General features: G+C 38.9%; 1 protein-coding gene across 1 annotated transcript in view; it reads left to right on the forward strand.

Annotated features, from left to right (window-relative positions):
* The first annotated feature begins 308 nt into the window (after positions 1 to 308).
* Positions 309 to 20,811, forward strand: part of LOC116783367 (granulocyte-macrophage colony-stimulating factor receptor subunit alpha-like) — a 30,571-nt gene continuing 10,068 nt past the window's right edge. Inside the window, exons 1-8 of the mRNA XM_032680882.1 lie at positions 309 to 455; positions 5,244 to 5,373; positions 5,466 to 5,641; positions 6,388 to 6,527; positions 7,668 to 7,706; positions 8,464 to 8,588; positions 19,295 to 19,423; positions 19,515 to 19,690. Coding sequence (XP_032536773.1) covers positions 5,246 to 5,373; positions 5,466 to 5,641; positions 6,388 to 6,527; positions 7,668 to 7,706; positions 8,464 to 8,588; positions 19,295 to 19,423; positions 19,515 to 19,690 — 913 coding nt within the window. The 5' untranslated portion in view covers positions 309 to 455; positions 5,244 to 5,245. The remainder of the gene's footprint in view (positions 456 to 5,243; positions 5,374 to 5,465; positions 5,642 to 6,387; positions 6,528 to 7,667; positions 7,707 to 8,463; positions 8,589 to 19,294; positions 19,424 to 19,514; positions 19,691 to 20,811) is intronic.

Genomic DNA, 20,811 nt, shown 5'->3' on the forward strand with positions numbered 1-20,811 from the left:
CTGTGCAGGGCGGTGATCCAAAGCAATTAGCAGAAAACAGTGGCATGGCTTTAAGCAAAGGTACCTGATCTGTAGTTGAGGCATAAGGAAGACTCATATATTCATCTAGTTTTCAGGTGATGCCCTGTACAAACATCTGTATGAAAAATGTGTGACAGAAATGAGTGAAAATTATGTGAATGAAGTCATGAAAAGTCCTTCTATTCTGACCTTTTTGTCTCCCTGTAGCTGCTCGTCTCCCCGTTGTGTAACAGAAGTAACACTACATGGTAAGGGAAATGAGTAAGATGTAGGCGGGATTTTTGCACCCTGTAACATGAGTTCAGAAGAATTCAATAACGAAATCATACTCTCAAAGCATGCAAAAATATACCACTAGGGCAAATTCATAGTTTCTGCCTTTTTTGTGTTCTGTTACTGTAACAGCCACAGGGAAAGAGGTTTTCAAGGAGAAGGTAAGTTTACTTTTGTCTTTGTCCATTTTTCTATTTTCTTTTCTATTTTTCTTTTCCTCCAAAGCAGCTAGGCAAAGAAATACTTAACTTTGTTATTTCTTCTAGTTTTAATGTTAAAATAAATGTCAGGTGTGAACAGACACTACCTGCAAATTCATGCTTTTGTCTGATGAATGTCTTAGCCAATATTTTGATGGTGTATTTTTTTTACAGTCTGAAAATAATAGTACAAATATATTTTAAAATTAGCAGTTCGCAGTGTTACTGGCCTCATCCATATAGAAACATTTTTCTTATGTTAAGACCTGCATTACAGTGTTGAAGAATGCCTAGGTCACTTTTTCTTGAAAACAGTCAAACTGGAAATGTTTGGATTTTAGAACTTTACATCCATAGAGAAAATTACTATGCAGAGTGAGTCCCTTTTAGGAGTACTGTATTTTGGCAAGAGCAGAATGGGAACACGGTAGTGTCCTTTCCCCTTTACAGTTTTAATACTGAAGCAGAAGATTTCACATACACACAGTTCTCTGAAAATGTCACAGGTATGTAGGCATAATTTTACCTTCATAGCACAACCAACATGTAAGTAATAATTCCATTTCATATATTCCCACTGACAAAAATAGTTTTCGAAGTCTTTCAGAGGCAAAGCTGGGAAATAAATCTCAGAGGTTTAGTCTTAATTACTATACCCAACACAGATTTTCCCTTAAAAAAAAATTAGTCATATAAAAAGAAGTGTAAGTTTTGCGGTTTTTTTTAGTTACAAACCTTCCTTTTCATTAGTTGCAAAAATCATAGCAGTATCAAAACATTATGAAATCCATGGTTATATATTACTCATAATCAAAAGGTTATTGGACAAGTTTTTGTTCTTATTTAATCACCTAGCCACTGCAGTAGGATTTCAGCTTCTGAATTCCTAACATGACCTGTGGACATGTGCCAGAATTCAAGCTTCTGTGAGAAGTAACTGAGAGTGACTTGTGCTGTAGCATAGAGTCTAGCAGTAGCTGATTTCTATAGAAACTTTATAAGCTACAGTACAGGAAGGAAACAACTTCACACAGAAATACTCTAAGTTTCCTTAAGATTTTGATCAATAATCTGCACAGGAATTATTTGAGATGTGAAAGAAAGTTTGAAACACCCCTGGGGAAAACAGTACAATTCCCAGTTCCTCTATGGCACCTGTTTTTCTAAAGAGAAAAAGCACTTGATATTTGCACAGGTATAAGAAAGAGAAGGAAAAGGCATTTTCAATAAAAAATTTGCAGTTATCAGTTGAGGAAATAATAGTTGCAGCATTTCTGTTTAGTATTTAAATATGGATTCCAAATGATGTAAAAAAGAAAAGGAATTAATCATCTTGGATTTACCTGACCCAAGTGGATAGCTCAGAGTTAGAGAGATTCCTCTGGGCAGGTTGCCCTGGACTATCTTTTCAGCGAATGGCAGAAAAAAAATATAGTGCAACCTTCATTTCTCCTGTCCTAGACTAGGTTGAATAAACCATGTTTTGAGTAGTTGTTTTTTTTCAGACAATGTAAAGGCCATATGGAATTACTGGTTCTCCTGTGAGCATATCTATACAGCTTTTGGGTAAGTTTAGGTAAGATGAACTCCACCCCATTCCACCTGACAGCATCTTCAGAGTTAGGTTAAAAGCTTAAAATATTTTAATTTCCTTTAATTCATTTCCAAGAGCAAGCATGTTATTTACAATCCATAAAAAATTATCTGATCCTTTATGTCCAAGAGTCAAGAGAAGTTTATGTATTTTTTATTTAAGAATTACTGAATAAAAGTAGAAATTCTCTTTTGCTCAAGACCCAAAGGTGTGATCCTGTCCTCCCGTATTAATAATATTGTTTCCCACAAAGGATTGCAGAGCCAAATTTTCTTTACTCTGATATTTTTCTGAAGCTAATACTCCTACATTTTTTCTAACGTCTGCACAAGTGATGGAGATAATTTAAATTGACTCAAGAGGTGTAAATAAATAAAAGCATTCTGTGTGCTTAAAACAGTGGGGTTTTATGCAGTTGGGTGCAGTCATCACATTTCACTCAGTTGAGTAGCTTGCTTCTTTCATGGAAAGAATATCAAGAAACATTCCAAATACAGCTAAAGATAGTAAAATATGGGAAAATAAGTTATTCATGTATGAAACAAAGGATGCTTCTGAGGATATTAGCATACTTCCATATGCATTTATTGTCATCATCAAATAGTATAGGAGACAATTCAGCAAGAAAAGTACAGAGAAACTGAACTTTCTTTGCATCGCAGCTCACAGAGAAGGATAATGAGAGTACAATCCTTCCAAATAAGTGACAAATATGGGTTTTGTCAAAGAGGAGTGGTTCAGCAAAAGGACACTAAATAAATTTAGCTAGTCCTCAGATATAAGCTGGAAACAGAAAAATGTCAGTCTCTCTTTGAAATAATGTGAGATAAATGTGTCATGAAGACTTAGCTCTATTTCAGGTGTTGCTAAAAATAAAACTGTAATGCTGACACTGTGAGTGAATACAGTAGGCTCAAAAATAAACATTACAGGAAGGGTAATCATACTTACCTATTCTGCTAGACTTTCTTTGGCATAACCACAGATATGTGAATAAATAAAAAAATGAAAAATAAATGCCCTCAAAACTTGGGAAAAAATGTCCTGTCAACAAATGGTGGAGAGATTCGTACATATCTGAGTGATCTTCACAGCATGTGCCCGATATTGGTATGAACATGACACTGTGCAGATGATCAGGACTGTTTTGTAGGCAGAGTAATGTTCTGGCTGTAGAACTTGGGCTTATTAAAGAACTTCTGAGAATATCTCTATATATGCTTTTCTTGGATATAAAAACCTGAGGTCATCACTGAAGAGTCCGAGGATGTAGTTTTATTTGCTTTTTCCTTGACCACACTGCCATTTTAGGAGTTCCTTTCACCCTATTTCTTTGTTGCTGGTCAATTCAACTGCTTGTTGAGCCACAGGTGAACCAGGTTGTGAACTGACTTGAAATCAGAATAAGCCTTTTTTCTTTAGATTTGCAGCACTGGTAAAGGCTTAAGGAAGCCCATCTAAGACCTTTGGACAGCCCCTGCAAGCATACTTCAGGCTGCTGCACTTGCCTGGCAATTTCTTGATAGAAAGGAAATTTCTTTATTTGTTTTGTAAATGAGGAAGTGAAGTACACAGATTTGATTGACCTAGGGTCATAAACTGAATCTGTGGCAGACCAGAGAACTGATCAAAGCTCTCCATCACCTCACCACAGTACTGTAATAACTGTACTCTCAAAAGTAGTTTGTTATGTATATGAACTCATACATAAACTAGATATAAACAACTCTATGCTGAGAGTTTTGATACATTTAGTGATTAGATAAGGGTCAATATTTCTTACAGCAGCAGAAATAGCTTAGATAGCTCTTCTCTGGGTCTTTGTTGCTTAACCCACACTGTCATCTCAGATGAGCTTGCTCCACTGTTTGTGGTAAAGGAGGTTAAGCCAGGTTAAAAAAAAAGTGCATTAGTTTTAATGATGATCACTTATTCAGTACTACTCACTACAAGGCTCCACAAGGTGTGGCACTAGCACAGCCAGGGATGCAGGTTGGAATCAGGACAGAGCCATGGAGGATGGGGAAGGACAGGAAATGCTTAAGCCAACAATGCTGTTGAAAGAAATGCTGCTGAACCAAGTTTCAACCTTCCTCTTGGAAGGCAGGAAATTTTCCAGAAATCCAGAAATACTCTGACAGTTTTCTTGTCTCTTGAAAAATTCCTCTTTATTTCCAAAGATGTAAAAATTGGATATGGATTTCTAGGGCTAACTGGAAAGGTGTATGTAAAGGTGGTACATGTGGTGCTTAAACTCAGTGAAAAGTGATTGGACTTGGAAAGCTATGATCCAGTCCTTCAATTCACATTAACAGTTCTTAAGAAGAGCACCAAATGATTATCATTTCCTGCTGGAGATCTCACCTTTTGGTAGGGAAGAAACACATAAGAAATTCATTCAGGTTGTGAGTAGATAACCTGAATAGTCTTTTAACTTAAGCAATCTATCAACTTCTGCTTCAATTTTGTCTTTATTTTACACTAGTTATATGAATATTCAGGCCTCCTTCTATCAAGTTCAATGCAAGCAAAATTCACCCTACTCTTGAATCCAAACTACTGAAGCAGATTAGCAATCATTTCCAATTCATGATTTAAAAATATGCCATTCTGTCTTTGAAATCATAACACTTCTGCAGGTACTAGCTTCAGGAAGCAGTCTCAGGGTTAGGTTGTAATCAACCAGCTGTCGCACAGAAGAAAGCAGTGGACACCTTTTTTTAAATCAGTAGTGCTTTCTAAGTCAACCAAGAGTCGGAGCACTTAAGCACAGGAGAGAGAACTTGCCTTGCTCACGGTTGTAGAACTTATATTCCATTGTAGACTGGGCATTAGTTAAACAGGGGATCTAAACAAAGGACACCATGGTGACTGTTATTAGCTTCCACTAAATCACAATGCTTGAATTTATTAAAGACTTGATTAAATCCCAGTCACATCTGGAACAATGGTAGATACTCCTCATTGCTCAACACAAATAAAATCATTGCCATCTTCAAGTAAGTACAAAACTACAAGACCCAAACAATATGCAGTTGGATTTACTAAGCAGGTAGCTAAAAACTGTTAAACGAGCCTGCAGAGATTTGCGTTACTTGAGCACTTATACAGTCTTTCTGCAGAGTGGACATGGGATATTCTTTCTGTGTTTGCAGAAATGAATGGGACAGCCATTGAAAATTTTGTCTGTGTCATTTTTAATGTGTCCTTCATGAACTGCACGTGGCATGTGGGCAGGACTGCTACAAGAGATACCCAGTATTTTCTGTACTGGAGGCTCTCAGAGTAAGTAGGTCTGTTTGAATGTAGGGAATTTTCATTTCTGGTCTGATATGTTACATTGTCAATATTTAGCTGATACAATATTTCATGTAAAGGAAAGAAGATGTCACAGGGTGTCAGGATTACATCAAAGATAACTGGGGAAGGAACACAGGATGTCGATTCCAAAATGTGACAATAGCATATAAGTATGCTTATTTCCTGGTAAATGGATCTAGAAGTGGACAAAACATTCAGTCATATGAGAAGAAGATTATGCTATACCAAATTGGTAAGGATTTTTTTTTATTATTATTTTATTTCTAGTTTTATGCTAAAAGAATGAAGAATTCATGCCTGGGAAAAAGCATATATTTTTAAAACACTACTCCTCATAACAGGTGGTTTTTTTCGTTTTCTCCAGCCCTGATGTCTGAAAAGTCTAAAGTATAAAAATGAACAAAAACTAAGGAGTATAGAGACAATCATGGGTTGGAGAATCATGAGCATTTCAGTCAAATATTTATTCTGTGAAAGAAAGGCATCATCTTTTGGTATTAACTAGTTAAGGATGCCTGAGTGGGACTATCTAGATGTTGGTTTTATTATCTCATAATTCTGTGCATCTACAAATAAAAAAGAACCAATCACCTTAATAATGTGAGCAAAAGCCTTCATTTTTTTTAAATGGAAGAATGTTGTTGATAAAAAAATAGTATTTCTATTTTATATGAACACAGTATTAAAAAAGACTAAGAAAAACAAACACATACAGATTATATGTTGAATTCAGTAAAATCTAATAAATGGCTTGTGGTTTTTAATTTTACTTACTGTTGTTGCTGATGCTCCAGTCTCCTCAACTGGAGTGCTAAACCAGGGAGTCATGATTCAAAATATGGGGAGAATATAGTAATTCTGCTAAAGCTGCACTATATCTATTTAGACCAGTTGCTTGAACATCTATGTATATTTTTAAAAAGGTAGAGTGAAGAGAGCTATTATTAACCAATAGTATTTCTGATTACATTATTGTAGAAAAACTCACCCCTCCATTAAATGTCACTGTGAACTGTAGAGAAGCTTCTCATACCTGCAATATTCAGTGGCAACCACCTCACACAAGTCATGTGAAAAGAAGCAGTTGTTTCAAATATGAAATTCTCATAGAAAACAAGGTAAGAATAATTATGACTTTTAATAGTATTTTATTATGTCTATATTCCCACACATACCACCATACAACCAGTACTGTGTCCTCTTCGCCTACTTAACTAATCTCTCCTTTTTGATGTGTAGTGCCCCTCTTACACATGAGCTGAGGACTGCTATTACTCACAAAGAGGGGCAGCAAACTGAAGGAATACTTTCAGTCCACTGCACAGCTGGTGCTTAAAGCAACTGGGCAAGGAATTCCCCATACTGAGGGAGAATACCTATTCTAGCACATATAAGAGAATGGAGTCTTAGATATCTCCACCCGGATGCCTGTACTTTTCATTCTGTCTTTTGTGTATCCAACCTTGCCTTCTTCTCCTATTGCCTCCATTTACTGACACCAACCTGTGTTGCTGAAGGAGTTTAGGAGTTTATGTTTCTCTAGAGTAAGCCTGCAGCATACACAATCAAGATGGTTGCACCACAGCTGTCACAATCAGATGTAAGGGGCAGTCACAGAGCATCTGTTCACTGTGGGGTTTTATTAAGTTCTGAGTTCTTTCATTTTTAACTTAAAGTGGCTTTCCAGGTCTCAGCTGTATACAGATGTTATTATAAATTTCGGTACCTGCAAGTATTTTGAAGTATTACATACTTAAAAAAAAAAACACTTCAAAATATTTGTGGAAATATTTGTGAGTTTGTTGTTCCAACAGTAAAAAATAAAAAAAATCAAAAAAAAAATTTTAAAAAAGGAGATGTAACATAGCTAAACTGTTTAAGACTATAAAAGCCACACAGGCAAAAAAACCTAGTGGTAATAATGTTGTCTGAGTTTACTAGTAAGTTTTAGACACTTTGTTTTGTACAAGTAAGACATAAAATTTTAATTGGTTCTAAACCTGAGCCTGTTTTGTTTAGCGCTTTGATACTCAATTCTGTAATCAAATTTAAGTGGTACAATATTTCAAAGCAACTGTGGTGAGAAAAAAAATCATTTAGTGGAAGAATAGCTTAACTTTGCGGTCTTTAAAAGAAGGCATTTAAGATATTAGATACAAGTTTTTTTCATGACAATCAAACATTCATGAGAGAGGGCTTGTTATTATACGGTAGCAAAATAAATAATCTTAAAAATTAAACTTTTCTCTTGTTGCTAGGCTGATCCTGAGAAAAACTTCAACACCACATCTAAAACAGTAAGTCTATATTATTCTAACATTTATTCTTTATAGAAATTTCTTCTATATTACAGAATCCTCAAAAAAAATTGGTTTGGTTTCACATTATCAGTTTCAATGTACTACATATGTTCTTTATTGATAAGTCTTCTAAATCCAAAATTTTAAACTATTGTTTATAAAACATGGTACAAAAACACCTGCAAATGTGGAACTTGATATTGCTTCACAAAATCTTCTATTTTACATTCTTTTGTACTTCCTAGAATATTTAGATATATATGTATAAATATGGATCGTGATTCTGTGTAACAGATACACAAAATATGGTGAATTTCTTCTTTATTAATGGTATCTGGAAGGGGTTGAGATGGAAAAGGCAAAAAAATATCACCTGAAAGATTAAGCCAGTATATAGATGGACTTAAAAAAAATCAGGTTTTCACATCTGTATAATCTGGATGTCAAACTCTACTTCAGTTTCAAAAACATCCACAGTAAGGGAATGTCAGATCTCTAAAAAATTTTTCCCCTAAAGTCCTATTGTTTAGCACAGCCTAGGGAGCCAGGGAAGCACATAGCAAATTTCATCTTCATATTATCAATAACAAAAATGTTTAAACAAAAGGAATTAGGATGAAACACTCTAACTTATTAAGGGATATTTTTCTATTTGTTATTTCACTCTAGTCTGTCCACAGAGACATAAGTGAAATTTTCTCATGATAATATAAAAATAATAAAAAATTCTCAGTCTAGTTGTTTTGCGTTGTAGCACTCCTACCTGTACGAGAACTTCCGCGCAGAAAAAAGGTACAGCGTCAAAATCAGAGCAACTGACACAGGCATTTGTTTGGTGAGCCCAAGTTGGGGAGAGTGGAGTACACCTGTGGAGTTTGGTAAGAATGAAAATCACTTCCTTGACCAAGTTCATTTAATCCTGGTCTGCCTCATTTATTACTTCATCCTTACAGATGGAAGCACACTGATAATTGCCCATTAATTTGCTAGGACAAAGAGAGGTGGAGAACTGGCATGTCTCTTAATATGAGGGAGTTTTCCAAGCATTCTGGTGTGATGGTGCTTCTTGCAAGGGGTTCGTGAATAAAGCAGACCTTTTTGAGGTCTGTTGTCACTACTTCTTCTTCTTCCATCTCTTGGATTTTTCAATACTCTGTAGGGCTCAGCTCCTCAGGTCTCATGCTACTGCAGATAGTCCATGTATTGTTAACCATTCTATTCCTTCACATACTACAGAGCAATGAGGTGCTAAAGTCATCACTTCATACAGTGCTTGACACTCTCCTGCAAAGCAGATTGCAAATAGCTGTGCAATCATTCCTGTCCTGTGATGCTAACCAACACTTTGATGATTGTTTGACTTTCAGGAAAACAACAATTTACATCTACTTCATCATATACCTTATTTCTGATACCGGGGCTGGCAGCAAGTCTTGCACTTTTTCTCTGCACAGTGTAAGCCTCATTTCTTGCACAAAATTTTAATTCTGAAGTTAAAATAACACCTTTTCCTCCAGTGGAAAATTTCTGGCTTCTTTTTAAAGGAAATGAGGGAGGGGGGGAAATCAACACTGAACTACACTAGGAATCATGACCTGTTGGATGTTCCTCAAGTGGGTTTTATATTTCTGATTCCCAACATTCTTATCGACTTGTTTATTATAAGACAATGCTTTCCAATACTAGGTCAAAGTTTTACCTTGGTATCACTTTCCTGACATCAGACCCTGCAATGTAGATGTGTGGTCCATGAAATTGTTTTCATGTTTTGATGATATAACCCTTCCATATACTTAAAAACCCAACTTCTTATGAGGCTTTAGTAAGTCATAAAATAAATTATTGTCATCCAAATTCCAAACAATGAACTTATAACATTGTATTCAGCCTACATAATGTTTAGCTACTTTTGACTTAGAGGAATACTACTTTTGTCTTAGAGGAATAAAATAATACCTTGGGAGCATTATTATAGAGTATGTGTTCATATGTTTGCACACTAAGTCTTTTCTTCACCAACACTTTATGTCACTGTAGAAGGGTTTATTTGAAAAAAACATCTGCTACAGTACCACAGCCGAGAGACCCATTCCATGAGGCCTGTCCAGTGGATTTCCAGGTACGTTTTCTTTCCGTTTGTCTGAAACTTAAAAATTGAGGTCAAGTTCAGTCTTGAAGGTATGACCTAAGTGTCAGAAAGATGCACACAAGAAAGAATCATTTTTTTTCTTCTTCTTGTTCCTGTGGTATGGAAAGAGAAGGTCCATATGCAAATAAATATTCTGTTTTACCGTTTCCATTATGAAAAATTTGTCATTCGTCTACATGGAGCACTGGAGAAAATAGAGTTTCACTCTGCCCTCCCTATAAACCATAAGCTATCACTTGAATAGTGCTGACCCTAAGCTTCTCAGTGCAATAATAATGCAGAATCAGACAGGGAAAGAAGGGACAAAGAATTCTACAATCATTTTGCCACAGAAGGTGTTGAACCCCATGTTAGTATTTGGTAATGATGCTAAAGGAGGAGAAGTTTCTACGGTATGGTAAGTAAGAAAGTAGAACAGAGAGTTCAGAGGTGCTTACTTAGGTGGAAAGCTGGAAGGACTAGTGAGAAGGAACAAATACACAAACATTGCAGGAACTGCCCATCTAGACAGCATGTTCCAATTTGTTTTAAGTTGGCTACAAGCAGGTCTGGAAACTGAAATTTGTCCACAGGGACACACTGAAGTACTGGTGAGCCTTTATAAATCCTCTTAAGTTCTTTTCCTTCATCATGTTAACTCTTCTATGTTTTAAAATAGGAGTTTTCTGTCTTTTGCGTTTGTAGTGGGTTGACACTGGCTGGACACCAGGTACCTACCAAAGCCACTCTCTCACTGCCCTCTGCAACTGGACAGAGGAGAGAAAATGTAATACAGGGTTCATGAGTTCAGAGAAGGACCAGGAGAGATCACTCATTGATTACCATCACAGGCAAAACAGACTCAAAGAGGGCATATTAATTAAATTTATTACTAACAGAATCAGAGCCAGAAAATGAGAAGTAAAATAAATCTTAAAAAGTCCTTTACCCTGCCCCTACCTCCTTCCCAATTTCAACCTCCTCCTCCCACAGTGGTGCAGAGAGATGGGTAATGGGGGTTATGGTCAGTTCATCACAGGTTGTTCCTGCTGCTGCTCAGGGAGAGGAGTCATTCCCCTGCTCCAGCATGGGGTCCCTCCCACAGGAGACAGTAGTTCATGAATTTCCCCAACAAAAGTCCATCCCAGGAGCAACAGTTCTTCACAAACAGCTGCAACATGGGTCACTTTTCCACAGGGTACAGTCCTTCAGGCACAGGCTGCTCCAGTGTGGGTCCCCCACAGAGCCACAAGTCCTGCCAGGAAAACCTGCTCCAGCATGGGTCTCCCACGGGGTTACAGCCTCCTTCAGGCATCCACCTAGTACAGCCAATGGCAGCTGGCTCCCGAATGGACCCACCTGCCATGGCGTGGGTCTCCTCCATGGGCTGCAGGAGGACAGCCCTGGTCTGCACCATGGGCTGCAGAGGACCCTCAGCTCTGGTGCCTGGAGCACCTCCTCCCCCTCCTTCTCTACTGACCTTGGTGTCTGCATTGTTGTTCACATGTTCTCCTTCTTTTGCTGAAATTTCATTTTTGCAATAACTTTTTTCCCTTCTTAAAAATGTTATCACAGAGGTGTTACTGTCATTCCAGATTGTCTTGGCCTTGGGCAGCAGTGGGTCCATTCGGGAGCCAGCTGGCATTGGCTCTACTAGACATGGGGGAGCTTCTAGCAGCTTCTCACAGAAACCAGCCCTGTAGACTCCCTGCTACCAAAACCTGGCCACAAAAAATACAAAACCAATGCAGAGTTGAAAAGTCTTTTGTTCCTCTTTGGTGAGCTCAACATGGAGAGAAGACCTAGATATGTCTATTTCGGTGTTCTCATTGACAGAGTCCTACTACAGCTTTTATTTAATAACAACTCTTTGAATGACAGGAGATTCATAAATCATGACTTTGTGGCTAATCTCATGCCTGAAACACTAATGAAATGTTTTATTCTTCCTTTAATAGACAGAATATGAGAATCTGTTAATAAACCATGAAACTGAAGAAATAATAGAGATTGAAGAAGTGATGTAATGGAATGCAAGTGAAACGAGCAACTTGGTATTTTTCAAGCACATATATCTTGTTGGCAGAAGTTAACAGGCTTTTCATATTCTCTTACTCTTGCAAGCAATGAGAATAGCATTGCCTGTAGAGACAATTCCCCAAAAACCTATCTTTAAAAGCCTCTTTCTATTTGATTGCATTTTCCATAAACATTTCGAGGTTTTGGACTACTTCTGTTTCTTCTTATGATAAATACTGCAGTGTTTCAGCAAAAATATTTCAGTACTGCCTTGGAAGTTATTACACTGTTTTCCAACACCATTCAAAAGAATAAGAACAACAAAACTTCAGGGGTTTATTCAGGGTCTCCAGGGGTTCAGTGTCTTGAAAAAGGTACAGCTGTATTGATACTGTGATTAGGAATAAAAATTTGTCAGCTGTATGAAAACTTACTGAAAACTAGCCAAGATTAAGCCTCTTAAGAAAGATCATTTGCTCATACAAAATGTGTATTATTAAAGAGCTCATGATAAAGTTTTCTAAGTCTACTTGTTGCCTTTAATCTGTGTTACTACATCCCTTAGTACAGCGTGTTGCTCACTCACATTTAGAAAACGAAAAATTTCCTTCCATTCTTAATCCCTTCATATCTGTGTTAGATGAAAAAATTACTTAATATGTGATTTCTAACAGGTAGCAGATAATTATGTGTATATGTGTGGAGTGGGAAATGTTGGAAATGCAACTTTCAAACTCTCCAGCAGAAGCCTGCTAGTTGCTAGCTGCAAATGGTACAGGCTAGTTGAGTGGGTTTATAACACCTGGATGAAATAGAAGCATCACATCCTGAATCCTCCAATTAATAAGGAGATGTGAGAAAAACCCATCAATTTTGACCTTCCATTTGAATAAAGTTGAATATGAGTCAGCAGTGCCCTGGCAGCCAGGAGGGCCAACTGTGTCCTGGGGAGCATCAGGTAAAGCATCGCCAGCCAGTCGAGGGAGGGAATTGTCCTGCTCTGCTCTGCACTGATGTGGCCTCACCTTGGTGTAGCTTGGGGCACCACAATAGTAAAAAGACATAAAGCACCCAGTGGAGGTCTATTGAGATTTACAAGAGCTTAGAGGGGAAGCCATAGTGGGAGCAGCTGAGGTCACTTGGTCTGTTCAGCCTGGAGAAGCGGGGGGGAGACCTCATTGCAGTTACAACTTCCTCGTGAGGGGAAATAGACAGGCACTGACCTCTGCTTTGTGGTGACCAGGACCCAAGGAACTGCATGAAGTTGTGTCAGGGGAGGTTTAGGTTAGATTTTAGGAAAAGGTTCTTCACCCAGAGGGAGGCTGGGCACTGGAACAGGCTCCCGAGGGAAGTGGTCACAGCAACAAGTCTGCCAGAGATCAAGAAGCTGGACAATACCCTCAGGCACATGGCATGATTCCAGGGGCTGTCCTCTTCAGGATCAAGAGCTGGACTTGATGATCCTTGTGGGTCCCTTTCAACACAGGATATTCTCTGATTCTCAATTCCATGAAGTCTCAGGATGGTTAAAGTCATCTCAAGTAGCTGAAATACTCCCAAGGTAAATAAAGTCCTCTCAGGGTGATAAAATTCCACTAGACAAGATTACCTTCAAGGGATCATCTTTGAAACTAAATTTTTCTATGGTTCTGTGTTTCTAAATAAGTTTCCAATAAAAATTTCTTTTGAATATCCTTTGAAAGAAGAATCAGAGAAGGATCCTTCTACTTAAGCTCTAACTGCCAAAAGATAAAACCACCTGCATCAGAAGTGGACGACTAAGGCCAAAGCTTACTTTAATCTAAGGGTAATTAAACAGATATAGTCTACTGGATCCTCTCCATTCTACTTCACTCAGTGTTGATCATGGCCATTGGTGCACGCCTTACATCCCCACTGCTTTCACTATGAAAGCTGCAGAGACTTCAAAGCCATTAAGAAAACTTGTTCACTACCAGAACCCTGATGAGAAAACCATAAATCATATCCATGAAACAGTGCAGGTGTGAGTAGGTGTGGGACTAAGGTGACATTTTCTCATCCCTGGTCAAAGACCCAATATAAAAATCTGTGGGAAAGGATGGTCAGATTTTACAATCTTTTAATCAAGTGGCTTGAATGTTCACCCAGATAGAAGTCCTTTTTCTCTGGTCTCCTATATATCTGGTTCCTCTGTTCTGTGGAGAAAAACATTTGCTAAAAACTAGAAAGTTCTTGCTGCAAGGACTAAACTGAAGCTCATCTACCATTCATGTTTTTGTGACACACACAAAAGCTGTAACCAGCATAACAAAGTACCCGGCAGTTCTTTTGAACACTCCTACTGCTGTTGGAGCAATAAATTATTCTTCAAGCTTTTGTGACTTTTAAGAAAGGTTGGGTTTAATTCTGCTCCTGCAGCGATTTTACTCCCATTAGGGCCAAAAGTCTGTAAACAGCCCTAGTGTCTCCACCTAGGTTTCTCCTCTGTCTTCTTCTTTCTCTTCTCATTTCATTTCCAGCTCCTGGATCATAGAGAGTCCACTCGACACTAGTTTTCTGGCCTCTGAAAGATAACAGACTTTGGTAACACCAGCAGTAACACCAGCTTTGCTTGGGAATTTTTAATTTTTTTTAATTTGTTTGCATTTTTGAAAGCTGTAGGTAAAGACTTGCCTTAAATATAGACAAGCAAAGAAATCCCCTAAATAGAACAGTTCCCTTTTCTGCAGTAATACCACTGTCTTTTTTTATGGGCTGTTTGGATTGTTCTACTGCAGTATATTCCAGTTTAAAAACAAAGTACCCAAATTCTTAAAACCCAGTCTTCTTCATTTTGTTGCAGAGATATAAAATCTGAGAGAGCACACAAAATGCAATGTTACCACCACACAAAACTGAGTGCTTTCTTCCAAAGAGAAGAACACAGCACACTGTAGGGTTTTTCATTCTTTGTGATCAGAAGTCCTTTCTTCTGTCTTTACAGCACAGTAAGTGTTCAAAAAATATCCACATGGATAAGCATGGAATTTCTTTAATCTGCAAGTACATTGAAACTTTGGACAATGGACTGCTTTTTCCTCTGAATTACTGTCATAGGCCCAGACCTGATGTCTTAGCTTTCAATTACCTTTTCTGTTGACATCTATAATGTGATAGGGATAGTCATAGTGATTCTTACCAAAAAGAGTTGCTTCTTTGACTAAATCTACTTTTTGGTAGAATATCCATCTATTTGCTCTTAATTCCCACTCTTAGCTTCATAACTGTGCTTCAGAAAAACTTTGTCATATTTTTATTCTCTACTAGCACACGAAGAGAGTGAATGTCAATGAATTGGTCCTTATAAAGCCACCATTGCCTTAGACTTTTACCTCTGAAACCACAAAAGACCAGGTCAGGTTCTGTTGATTCTCTCATGATTCTCTCATCTCTATGGATGACGGGGGTTTTTTAAGTTCTGGATGTTCGAAGTGAGTTGTTCATCTCCTCAATCAACAAAATAGTCATTAGCAGACATGATCAAATGCACAAACACGATCATACGATGTCATTTAACAGATTGATTTTTTATTCATGCCTGGCTCTATTAGCACATTCCTTGCTCTTTTAGTACTACATGTGAGGAGGTGCTTTTTCCCCCCTTTTTTTTTTGATTGAAAATAGTTTTGAAGTCAAAAAGTTTCTAATATGAGTAGACTTGTGCAGTGGGTTGAATCTGGCCAGATGCCAGGTACCCACTAAAGCCACTCTCTCACTCCCCTCTGCAACTAGACAGAGGAGAGAAAAAAAAAACAGCAAAGGATTCATGACTTGAGATAAGAGCTGGGAGAGGTCAGTGATTGATTACCTACATGGGCAAAACAGAATCAAAGTGGGGATATTAACTAAATTTATTAATAACAGGATAAAAACCAAAGAGTGAGAAATAATCTTAAAAACACCTTCCCCCCACCCCTTCTTCCTTGCATGTTTTCCCTCCTCCCCCCCAGCGGTGCAGGGGGATAAGGAATGGGGTTACAGTCAGTTGTTGTTTCTGGGGTGCAGTCCTTCTTGAATGAGCTGTACCCGCATGGGTCCCTCACAGGGGCCACAAGTCCTGCCTGAGAAAAACCTGCTCCAGCATGGGCTTCCTTCTCCACGGGCTGCAGGTCTCTGGCAGGACCCTGCTCTATCCTGGGCCTCCCACAGGGTCACAGCCTCCTTCATGCATCCACCTCCTCCAGCACGGGCTCCTCCATGGGCTGCAGGTGGGTCTCTGCACCCCAATGGTCCTCCATGGGCTGCAGGGGCACAGCTGCTCCACCATGGTCTGCACCACGGGCTGCAGGGGCCTCAGCTCCAGCACCTGGAGCACCTCCTGCCCCTCCTTCTGCACTGACCTTGGTGTCTATTTTGTTATTCCCATGTTCTCACTTTGCTCTTCCCTGGCTGGAATTCTTTCTGTGCAACAACTTTCTGTTCTTAAATATGTTATCACAGAGGCATTACTATCACTCTTGATTGTCTTGGCCTTGGCCAGCAGCAAGAAGCACGTCCTGGAGACGGCTGGCAATCGCTCCACTGGACAGGGAAAGTTTCTAACAACTTCTAACAAAAGCCACTCCTGTAGCCCCCTGCCCCGCTACCAAAACCCAGCCCCAGGAACCCACCAGAACTTGCTTTGCTACACTTGTTCCCTTCATAATATATAAGCTGTGGAGAAGAAAGCAGGTCAGATATCCACTATGTGGTGTTGGCCGGTCTCAGTGACAACTCAGTATAATTAATACTCACAATTAATGTAAGAGAATGAACCTGGAAAACAACTGCCCACTTATAGCTCTTCAGTCATCAATCTCACACTCTAGTTGGAATCAAGGAAGCAGAAATACTCATCAGACTCATTTCTGGGTCTCTAGAAAGTAGGCCTTTTTGTACCCAAGGAAAGTCAGCACTGCACTATCTTTAGCTTCCTCTCTTGGAAATATCTCTATCTCAGTTAGGTATGAATAGCTGACATATATGAACTACTATTTAATTGGTTATATCATTCCGTATGTCAATAAAGAAGCAGTGGGATAGGAATGACTGGGGGGATTTTTTAAAAAGCATTTCCTGGAGCATCCTGGAAGGGTACCGGGCAGCAGGTGAATTTTTCCAAATATAGTAGCCAAGAAATGGGAGTGGTAGAGAAGTACATGGGTTGTTCTCTCTCCTATATTTTTAACTCCAAGCAGAACGGATCTGCCTGTTTTTAAGAGGAAAATCTTGACATAACTTGCTGTTTGAAAATGTCATGTTTTCTAGTGATGCTTCAATTTCAACATGTGAAGAAATAAAATTACTTTACATGGATTATAAATCTCCATATTTAGCAAATTACATTGCCTTCTGTGAAGCAAAGCCTTTTGGGGTATAAGGGAACTTTTGACATTTTATATTGTTTATAATAACCTTCTTCTTTAGAAGATGCACAGCTGTGACATGAGAAGGTAACAAACCCTCAGCATCAGGGCCTTGAGTAGCTATTTGCATTTGGATGCTTACTACCTGCAATTTCTGTCTGTTTTAGTGGTTTGTGGTTTGGCTTTTTCATACTGGGAGAAATGGACTGAGGGCAAACCCACATCACAGTTTTTGATAGTGATATATATTGTTTGAAAATTTCTGTCAAGGTTTAACCAGCACAAATTCATACCCAAGATTTGAAATCCTCTTTTTCCACTTACAGAACTTTTGTAATTTGCATTGTCATCTTCCTGAGTGCCCACAGAGACCTGACTATTGCCACTCAGTCTTCTGGAGCTTCCCTGCTCAGAGCCCAGGACGCCCTCTCAGACCCTCAGGTCCATCAGCAACATCACAGAAGGGACAGTCTCCAGCTCCTCACAGCCCTGCCCCACCCAGCCATGGGCCCCACCGAGCCAGGCACACCTGCAGGCCCATGACCCACCCCAGTCCCAAAGGAGGTGCCTGATTGCAGGGGTTGGGGCTGCCCTGGGTCCCCTTGATCTGGATTGGGGGTGGGATGGGCTGGGGCTGCCGGGCCCCTGGTGCCCTCCATGGGGAACCCCCATCCCCCACTCCCCATCCCCCAGAGATGTCTTATATCGAGAGGTGCTTTGTACTTCTCAGTATTGCTTAAAGCTAGAGAGAAATACACATAAAAGAAAATATTTTTATGCACTTACTGGATTCCCAAGCAGCAGCATACTCTGTAAAACAGAAAGGGAAATTTAACAAGCTAACTGCCTGTTAGTGTTATATGCAATCATGAGTTAAGCATTTACATAAATTTGCTATGAATCAGGAGGGAAGTGATGAACATTGTATTTTGCAACACTTCCGATGCTAAGACAGTTCCCCAAACACAAGGGAGGGAGACAGCCCTTTTTGTAGCTATACAACCCTTTAAAATACAGTCTTTCCATCTTCTCTGAACCTGAAGACTATGACAGAAAGATAAATGAAATAAAGACATTTTGAAATAGAAGGTAGGTCTACCTTTTTCCTTCCATCTGTTCTGTTTGCTGAGGTATTCACTGAGACTTTATGAAGTCCGGGACTGGAGAGTATATCCTAGGCAAATATATAAAAAGGTGTCAGAGGAATATATGGAGCAAAGTTGAATGGAGGGGGGTTTTTTGCAAATAAAGTACCTGCTACCTGTTAAGAAAGGTCCTAGACAAAATTTTTATTTTTTTACTGGATTTGATACTGGATTTGTAGAAGTTAGACAGTGCTCCTAGATCATAGAATTATGATCATGGAATGTTTTGGGTTGGATAGGACCTCGAAGATCATCTAGTTCCAATCCCACCATGGGCAGAGACACCTTCCACTAGACCAGGTTGCTCAATGCCCCAACCAACCTGGCCTTGAACACTCCCAAGGATGGTGCAACAAGTTCTCTGGACAACCTGTTCCAGTGCCTCACTGCCCTCACAGTGAAGGTTTTCTTCCTCGTATCTAATCTACATCCTCGAAAGCAAAGAACTAATACCCTCAGCAAACTTATACACTGGGTAACTTGAGTTGAATGACACTGATGTGACCCATTTTGATGTTTTCTTTTTGCAGCTGTTTACCCACCTGCCTGACATCTATTAATCCTAAACTTTGCATACAGCAGACAGATAACCAATCTTTAGACCTTAGTATAGTATCCACCAAATGTACGTCTGTGAGGTTTATGCAGTGCTCCTGAGATCACTAGCTTTACAAATCAGCACACAATTTGTTTTGTTGCATCTATAATCATATCTTTGGAGGATTTATCCATAATAAATTCTTCATTGAGTCTGTCAGTGAAAATATCCTTCAGTGTTAGTACCCAGAATGAAATATGTCATTCCTAACCCAAGTAATAACTAACTGGACTTGCAGGTGTCTAACACAGCTAAGCATGTACCATGATCCTCCAGACTGGAAGAATCACATTAGTTTTCTTCATCACAGATACTCCTCTTTTTGCAAACATGAATGGGTCAGCCATTGAAAATTTCTCCTGTGTGATTTATAACATTTGCCTCATGAACTGCACTTGGCAGGCAGGAAGGGGTGCTCCAGCAGATACACAGTATTTTCTCTACTGGCAGAACTCAAGGTAAGTAGGTCTGCTTGAGTCAGGGAAGTCTGAATTCTCATTCAACACATCACACTACCCGTGTTTAATGAAAATACCTTGCTTTATACAGAGATGATGGGGAGATGGAATGTGAGCTTTACATTAAAGACGAAAATGGCAGAAACATGGGATGTAGATTCCAAAACGTGAGGATAGAGATTGAAAAAGCTTACTTCCTGGTTAATGGATCTAGCAAAGACTCCCTGATCCAGTTCTATGATGAGTACATTGAACTGTATAAAACTGGTAAGTAAATAATTTATTTTGGCTTTGTTTTCAATATTGCATGAGAAGAGTAGAGTATTTATCCCTGAGAAGGAACCATGAACCCTGTCTCACCTAGAGGTGAAAGTAATAGACTGTGGCATCTTCAGGAAAAGCTGTTCCCCAAGCAAAAGAGCAATGAGGGAAATTAAGCAAGAAAACTCCATAGTTGCAACCTGCCTCAGATTCTTTAGCAATCTACCCTTATTGGTTTTAGGTTTTTCTCAAGGAAGGTTCATGAGACTTAAAAAACTGTACTTTCCCCTGATGTCCTTTCAGTGATGGCCAAATGCTTTTCAACAGAGGAGACTTTTTAGAAAGTTTATCTGAGCACAGATTTCTGCTTTTCATTGCCAGTGGGGATGACATAGAGTGGCAACATAGCCCTGATTAAATTAATTAATACACATACAACAGAGCTTTCACATGTAGTGCTCTACTTGAAAGTATCCTGTGCAATTACTTCTACTGTGGTAAAGTCTCATCGGCATTGTCACATTGGTTTTGGTATTGTCTTCAAAATGTAATGTCACCCACAGCAGATGAAACAAGACTATTCTTTGACGAAGTAGCCCATCACAAATAGGCCAGGCCTGTCCCTAAAGATTGATGTGAAGTAGTAATCTAGCTGAAATTAAGCTTTCCTGCACCATCCTTTTGTCACCCTTTCTGCTGTGAGTGACTGTCTTTTGCTGTTCCAATAATCAAGTCCTTGGCAATGATCAAAATATAAAGATCCTCATATTTTTGCTTATGAAGCTGGAGGAGATACATGAAAAAGTTGCCTAAATTATTAAAACTGAAGTGTCTTTCTTAAATTTGTATGGCTATTTCTTTTGCAAGGGGGGAGTAAACTGTATAGTTCACAACATCAAGAAATCAACACCATCGTGTGACAGAAGCATTGTTGTGAGGAGGCTTAAAGAAAAAAAAGTGTATTGAATGTCTTATTTCTTACTTACTCTGTGTTAGCAGCAGCTAGCTCATCTGCAGTTATAAACATTCTTTTAGAAAAAAGACAGTACTCTACTTTATTCATCTAGAAAATGAAAGAGGTTTGTATCTTTGCATGCTCCTATATCATCTTCCCTGGCTTAATCTCT

The sequence above is a fragment of the Chiroxiphia lanceolata genome, chromosome 2 (assembly GCF_009829145.1).
Source record: "Chiroxiphia lanceolata isolate bChiLan1 chromosome 2, bChiLan1.pri, whole genome shotgun sequence".
NCBI classification, from domain to species: Eukaryota; Metazoa; Chordata; class Aves; order Passeriformes; family Pipridae; genus Chiroxiphia; species Chiroxiphia lanceolata.